Below are 8,437 nucleotides of genomic sequence, written 5' to 3'. Positions count from 1 at the left end.
TTACCGAATTCGAACATAGAATCAGAGCCCAAATTTTCAAAACTAAAATCCTAGCCGCCGCTGTTTGTCGTCATCATTGCTCTCCGGTCAACACCACCAACACCGTCGGAACCGCCGTCATCCGATGACCTTGCCACCGAAATATCTCGGCCAATAGTGGCGGGTGGGGCCCACACGCACCTCCGACGCAAATCGCGAGAGAAAATACTTCCGCCGCCACCGTCTTTCGGCTGCGCATGGCAGTGCGTCCGTCATCCTCCGGCCGTCATTTTTCGGCCGCCGCCTCCTGCTTTGGTTCCCTACGTCGCAGTGTGGTTGATTTTGTCATCGGAGTTGATTTCGTTTTGTGATTGTTACCGGTTGGATTATTCGATTTGATTTTGAGATTTATACCGAGGGGTAATTGGTTTTGTTATCGGAGTTGATTTAATTTTCGTGTTGTTACTAGCATGACTTCCTCAGTTCAGAATCTCGTGACTCTCTTGCATAAGTTCTTGCTTTCAATTCTCCTTCTAGTATGAACAATTTGTGGTATTTTGATTCTAGTTGTTGTCATCATATGACACCTATACTTGGACTCTTGACCGAAGTGCATCATGTATCTTCTTCATTGCCTATACATACTGCTAATGGGAGTCGCATATATATCACTCATTCAGGATCTGTATATCTACCATTTATATCCCTTCATGATACTTACAACCTTTCTCAATTGACTTTAAATCTTGTATCAGTTGGCCAACTAGTTGAGTAAGGACTTACTATTACTTTTTCTTTCTTCTGGTGTGCAGGTTCAGAATCCACATACGGGTCAAATTCTTATGACATATTAAAACGTGGGTCAACTATTTGAGGTACAATCTTTGAAAATTTCTCCGGTAATTTCTCTGTTGCTACTACTCATACCCCTCTTACTACCTTTCATTCTCCTAATCTTCAATGGAAATTTCGTCTTGGTCCTACGTCTTCCTCTATAATTCAGTGTCTTGTTAGTAAGGGTCATTTAGGTTCTACTCGTTTTTAGTCATTTGATTGTTTATACTGTCAATTGAGAAAACAACCAGCCTTATCTTTTTCAAAAAAAAAATATGTCGGTCATAAGTAAACCGTTTTCTTTGGTTCATTCTGATATTTTGGGTCCTTCTCATATCCCTTTTATGAGTGGGTGGTGTTATTATGTCATTTTTATAGATGATTACTCCCGTTTTACATGGATATATTTTTTGAAACACCGTTAAAAATTACCTCAAACATACATTGAATTTGCTCAAATTACTCGAACTCAATTTTCCTATCTCATACAGACCATCCGTACTGATAATAGTCTTAAATATAGAGATTCTACCTTATTAAGTTTTCTCTCTACTCAAGGTACATTGATTCAGCGTTCATGTTCATACATCTCTCAACAGAATGGTCGCGCTGAGCGCAAACATCATCACATTATAATATTGTTCGTATGTCCCTTTTGTCTGCCTCTTGTCCTAATAGGTTCTGAAGAAAAGCCACCCTAACTGTTGTTATAATAGCACCCCTTTCGAGCGTCTATATGATCAGCCACCCGATTATAGTACCATTTGTCCCTTCGGTTTTGTCGGTATCCCTCCGCATGAACGTTCCAAATTGAAAAATCGTGCGCGTTTATATTGTCTTCTTGGTTATGGGGTAGAGCATAAATGTTATAGGCTTTGGGATCCGGTTTCTAAACGGTTGCGTGTATCTCCTCATGTTACATTTTGGGAGAGTGTCATGTTTTCCAACCTGTCTAAATTTCATGTCCCATTTATTTCTAGTTCACCTTCCTTCATGTCGGCATGTTCTCCCTTGTTTTCTGGTCCTGATCCTACGGCTCCATCACTACCTCCGGATCCTGTTTCAATAAACACCAATGATGCACATCCAGTTGAGGCTTCTAATCCACCTCCGACCTTGTCTTCAGATGTTGATCCGTCTGCGGTCCCTGGACCTGTCATACCTTGTTGATCACATCGAGTAAGTCACCCTCCTGATCACTTGCGTAATTATCATTGTTACTTTGTCATATTATTTTATCATGAGCCAAGGTCATTTCGTGAGGCGAGTGCTTATCCATTATGACAACAAGCTATTACTGAGGAATTAGAGGCTCTGGCAAAAATTCACGCTTGGGATTTAATGGATTTGCCTCCTGGAAAGACACCTACTGAGTGCAAGTGGATTTTCAAAATCAAGACTAATTTTGATGGTTCCATTGAGCGCTACAAGGCTCGTCTTGTGGTCATAGGTTATTCCAAATAGTAACTTTGAGGAGACTTTTGCTCTCGTTGCTTGTCTCACTATTGTTTGTTGTCTTCTTGTCACTGTTGTTGTTCGTCAGTGGTCCCTTTTCCAGTTAGATGTAAAAAAATGCATTCTTACATGGCACACTTTCTAAATAAGTTTATATGACTCATCCTCAAGGTTCTCCGTCTTCTGGAAATGTTTGTCGTTTACGTCGCGCTTTATATGGGTTGAATCAGGCCCCTCGAGCTTGGTATGCCACATTTAGTGTTGCACTATTGGAGTTTGGTTTTACCACATACGCTTACGACCCTGGCTTATTTCTTCATCATTCTTCATCTAGGATAGGTATACTATTGCTTTATTTTGATGATATGATCATTACGGGAGATGATGCGTCTGGTATTTCTGATCTACAGGCATATCTTAGCCAGCAGCTTGAGATGAAAAGCTTGGGTCCCATTCGTTACTTCTTGGGGCTTGAAGTTTCTGATTCTCCCAATGGTTTTTTTCTATCTCAGGCTAACTATGCCTCCGATCTTCTTGCTCGAGCTGGTCTCACAGACTGTCAGGTAGCCTTTACACAACTTGCCTATGACATTCAACTTACTCCTCATGATGGCTCTCTTCTTGATGACCCTACCTTCTATTGTCAGCTTGTTGGAAGCTTGATCTATTTGACTGTCATCCGACCAGATATCGCTAATGCAGTCCATATTGTGAGTCAGTTCATGGCTGCTTTGAGGACCTCTCACCACTCCGCCGTCTTACATATTTTTCGTTATGTGAATGGTACTTTTATGCATGGCTTACACTTCTCCTCTCATTCATCTTTGACTCGCAGTGGTTACTCTGCTGATTGGGCAGGTGATCCTATTGATCGTCGTTCGACCACTAGTTTATACTTCTTCCTGGGTGATCCTCTCATTTTCTGGCGCAACAAGAAGCAGACTTTGGTTTCTCACTTGAGTGCCAAGTCAAAGTATCGTGCTCCTGCTGACTCTACTTCAGAACTTTTATGGTTTCGTCAACTATTCACTAATTTTGGTGCCCCTTAGCCATCTTCGACGGTTATTCACTGCGATAGTAAGAGTGTTATAAAGATGGTCCATAATGATACCTTCTACGATTGTACCAAGCATATTGAGCTTGACTACCACTTCATTCGACAACATGTTGTCAACGGAGGAGTTCATCTCGTTTCAATATCCTCTGCAAATCAGACAACAGGTATCTTCATCATGTTTCTTCTTCCAAGCCATTTCCGATTACTTTTGAAGAAACTCAAGTTGGTCTCTACTACCCCATTTTGAGTTTGACGGGATGTTAGATTTAGAAATTTTTTTGATATGATTATGTTAGATCTAAATATTTTCTTGATATTATTTTATTATTTTAGTCCTGAATTCACTACTATATATATCTTGTAATCTCTTATTTTTTTATATAATACAATTTTATAATTTTGTCCAAATTCTAACACATATATTGAATATAGTATCAAAAAACTTGTAGAAGTACAAACCCATATAATTTTTTGAATGCGTTGTGATACATCTAAATTAACAATGCCTGCTTTAAAAATTATATGAAATTTATTTAATAATATTTCTTTATTATGAAAACTATTATGATTAATTTATAAGGCTATTTTTTCTAATAAAAATATATGCAAAACATATATGATTTTGTTCTTTTTGGATAGATGTATTCTTTATATAAAAAGTACGAGAATTGTATTGATAATATAAAAAACAATAAGTTTGTTTGTATTATGTTTTGCTTTGAAGAAAAAAAAATTTGTGTGAAGTATATAGAATTGTAGATAATATAAAAATAATAAATATATGTAATATATTAATTTTTTTTGATGAAATGTAGTATTGGATATTTTAACACAGAGAACATATCGAATATTTTGTGTTAAATTCTTTTTATTTTATAAAGGGTAAACTGTCTTTTTAGTCCTGTAACTGGACCCCTTTATCATTTTAGTCCTATAAGCGGAGCCTGTCGCAAATTAGTCCCATAAGTGAAAAATTTTCGCTGTTTTAGTCCTCCGGCGCCGGAGACGCCCGCGTGGCTCGTTGGAGGTGACGTGTCCGCCAGGTGAACCCGTCAGGTCAGCGACACCTGGCAGACACGTGGATTTATTTTATTTTATTTTATTTTTAATTTTTTTAAAATTTTTTTAATTGGACCAAATAAAAAAATAAAAAAATACAAATAAAATTTAAAATAAGTTTTAAAAAATGAAAAATAAAAAATAAAAAAAAAATCCACATGTCCGCCAGGTCAGCGACACCTGGCGGACACGTCACCTCCGGCGAGCCACGCGGGCATCTCCGGCGCCGGAGGACTAAAACAGCGAAAAATTTTCACTTATAGGACTAGTTTGCGACATACTCCACTTACAAGACTAAAATGATAAGAAGTCCAGTTACGAAACTAAAAAAACAGTTTACGTTGAATTATATATATATATATATTTGTGTTAATTTGTGTAAATATTTCACTAAAAAGAATCATTGCAAATTAGTATTGGTATGTAATATGGTATGTAATAGAGATAGGTTGCTATTTCGTAAATAATGCGTTTACACTTTTGCGTATGACATCAAAATCAATATACAAATAAAAGCAACATGAAAAAGTTAACCTAACAGAGTATTTAAATTGCACTTTTGTTTCTGTTAGAAAAAGGCCCTTGTGGTTTGTTTAAAATTGATTTTTATTATTAATAAATATATATTTATATATATTAAATTAAATATTATTTTTTATATAACATTAACAAATACTTTTATTTTAAAAATATTACCTTATACATATTTATATAATTATATTACATGGAAACACTTATTTTAAATTAATTTTTTTATCATTTAAAATTCAAAATTTAACTTTCAAACTTACAATGAAAGGGTTTGTTCACATTTTGTTTCTAATCCACATAATTTCTATCAATATTATTTAAGAAAATATATACATGCATTAACATAATATATATATAATATGTATATTTTATTTATTTAAAAAATTAATAATTCAATACAAAGTATTATTGTTTATATTATCAATATAATTTTTCATATATAATGTAATTCAAAAATACAAAAAAGGATCCGATTTTTTAATTATAGAAGTTTTTTTTTGCTTAGTAAATCCTATTTTGCTTTCTAGTAAATCCGGTGTAAGAAATATTTTTAAATTCTTAGACTTCAACTCTTGAATAAAAAAAAAAAGGAAAAAAAAAAAGGCTTTTGTTTTTGAACTTTAAAAGATTTTTTTTTTCCTTTTGTTTAGAATTGAAATGCTTTCGAAGATAGTAAAAATAGTTTTAAAATAAAAATTATTCATTTATTCATAACAATACTAATATGTTTTTATATTAATAGGTTTATTTACTTTATTTTTTTTAAGTATATTTTTTTATAAATATTATTAAGAAAATACAATATATATATTAATCCGATATAGATATAATATACTTTTTCCGTCCTATATAAAGTGTCTATTTTTCTTTTCTATTTCTGTCCGTCTGTCTTTTACTTTTGTGAAAATATGATTATATATTTTAATTATACTTTAGATTTTATAATTTATAATTTTTTTTTTAATCTTGGTCTTAATTTTAATATATAATTTTTTTATCAATAAACTTTTTTATTATTTATTAATTATACTTTATCTAAATTCTCGTGTATAACAGTAACGTAGACACTTTATCTAGGATAGAAGAGTATATTTTATAAATTCAAAAAGTCAACAATTCGACGTAAAATATTATTCACTTAGTCTCAACACAATCTACCTATTTAACATTTTTTGTTGTCCCACTCAAAATATATATGTCCTTTATAATAAAGTTATTCATATACAAATACTAAATACATCTTACTTTTATAAAAATATTTATTCTTTTTTGTATCGAAATATCAAATTAATTTTTATTACAATAATATACAAAAATAAAAAGTTATTCATATACAAATACTAAATACATCTTACTTTTATAAAAATATTTATTCTTTTTTGTATCGAAATATAAAATTAATTTTTATTACAATAATATACAAAAATAAAAAAATAGTAGTGTAATTGAATATTTTTAAGAGAATTTTTTTTTGGTAAATAGTAAAATTTTAGATAAAATCTTTCAAAAGAACATACTCGATAAGTTTTTATATTTTAACTAAACATGATACATTTTAATTATATTAAGATTACTATTGATTTTTTCCATTTTAACTATATTAATTATTCTAAATTTAAAATATTTTTAAAAAAAGAATATAACAAAAAAATAAAAATTTAGACCAAAACAGAAAGGTACACGGCCGTGTAATAACATAACCGTGTATAATTTTGTATATTGAAATATACATGGTCGTGTGATAACATAGTCGTGTACTTTCCAGGTCAGCTGTCACACCAACCCCGTTACTTATGTCCACGTCAACTATTTCCGTTAGTTTTTTAACGGTTGTACCAAAATTAATGAAAATTGTTTACCATAGGATTAAAATTGATGAAAAATGTTTACCATAGGACTAAAATTGATGAGTTTTTTTTATATTTTGACCAAAATTGATAAATTTTAGTTATATTGAGACCAAAATTGATTTTTTCCCTTAATTAATATATTAATTATATATGTAAAATAATTCTAATTTAATAATTAGCTCACATATTAATTTAAATTAAGTTTATTTTAAATAATTCAACTTAATTCATTGTACACGTTACACTAAAATCAATAAAAACTAACACGATAGCACGATAAAAAATAACTGAATTTAAATTAAGGACTTCGACTTAATTATGTATACAAATCTACATGGACCAATACGAACCCAAGACGATAATAAACGGATCAGATTATAGTTAAGTGATTTAACTCGTTTAAAATATTCAACCTGATACGAATCCACTCATTGTCAGGTCTAATTTATCTAACACTATATAAATATTTTTTTTAATATATATTTATAAAAAGCACTTGATATATTTCTATTAAACACATATTTTACACGAATTAAAATTTATGGTACTTAATACCACACAATGAACTAAAAGAAAATATACTATAATGTTATTATAAGAAACATACTCCTATTATTTATATTAATCTAATAAAAATACAATATAGAAACTAAAACAAACTTATTTATAAAACACATAATATATTTTTATAACTCACATATTTTAAATATAAATATATAACACATACTCCAACTTTACAAAATATATACTATATCCTCTCCGTTCTAACGTTCTCATTTACTTTTTACATGTTGATCTTTAAATACTAATTATTATATCAAAACATAGTACAAATTAATAAAATTGAAAAAATACTTTCATTAGTGTCTATAATACTAATAAAATGATATTTGTCCAAAAAAGTATACAAATATAAAGATATTTTTAATGTTAAATACAATTGCGAAAAAGGTAAATGTGACCTTAGAGACAGACGAAGGGAGTATGTGCTATTTGTACTAAACTACTATATAAACTTTTAATTTATACTCCTTCTGTCCCTTAATAATATATTAATTTTTTTATTTTGGTCCGTCTCAAATAAAGTATTATTTACTATATATCTAACATTACAAATATTCTTACAACTTACAAAATATATTACACAAATATCATTATTTTTATATCACACAATACTAATAAGGTTATTTTAGTTATTTCTATTTTATTCCTACTATATTTTAATATAATACTAATATTTCTAAAATTACGTGTAAAAAATAAATGAATAAATAAATATGGGACGAAATGAGTATTTTTTTTTAAAGAATCCTAGTAATCAACCGAAGTCAAAACTTTCTATTTTGCGAACATAAAAGCATTTTTTGTAAAAAGAAAAAGAAAAAAATCCAAAATTCAATGTATATATTCACACCGACAAATATTTGAGCAACTGTGATGTTTTATTTAATTAACCGATTTTAATGGGACCGATTAATAATTCCAATATTATACCCCAAAATAATTAACCGATTTTAATGGGACCGATTAATAATTCCAATATTATACCCCAAAAATACGCGCTACAGAACACGTGGTTCCCACAATCAACATCAACATGGTGTTGACATATCCTCTAGTTTTCATGCGTGAAATGACAAGGTCTGAGGTCTGCAGTGTATTTGTTTTTTTA

The 8,437-nt window shown here is 30.4% G+C and overlaps 1 protein-coding gene across 1 annotated transcript; it reads left to right on the top strand.

Moving 5' to 3' along the window:
• Positions 1-2,423: 2,423 nt before the first annotated feature.
• On the top strand, positions 2,424-3,317 carry LOC127245036 (uncharacterized mitochondrial protein AtMg00810-like). The gene has a single exon (XM_051265681.1). The coding sequence runs from the start codon at positions 2,424-2,426 to the stop codon at positions 3,315-3,317; it is 894 nt and encodes a 297-aa protein (XP_051121638.1).
• Positions 3,318-8,437: the final 5,120 nt, after the last annotated feature.

The sequence above is a fragment of the Andrographis paniculata genome, unplaced genomic scaffold, assembly GCF_009805555.1.
Source record: "Andrographis paniculata isolate CXL003 unplaced genomic scaffold, ASM980555v1 Contig21END, whole genome shotgun sequence".
Classification (NCBI taxonomy): domain Eukaryota; kingdom Viridiplantae; phylum Streptophyta; class Magnoliopsida; order Lamiales; family Acanthaceae; genus Andrographis; species Andrographis paniculata.
This window is presented reverse-complemented; position numbering and strand designations above follow the sequence as displayed.

Coding starts and splice junctions, on each gene's coding strand:
- LOC127245036 (XM_051265681.1), top strand. CDS start 2,424: ATGACTCATCCTCAAGGTTCTCCGTCTTCTGGAAATGTTTGTCGTTTA.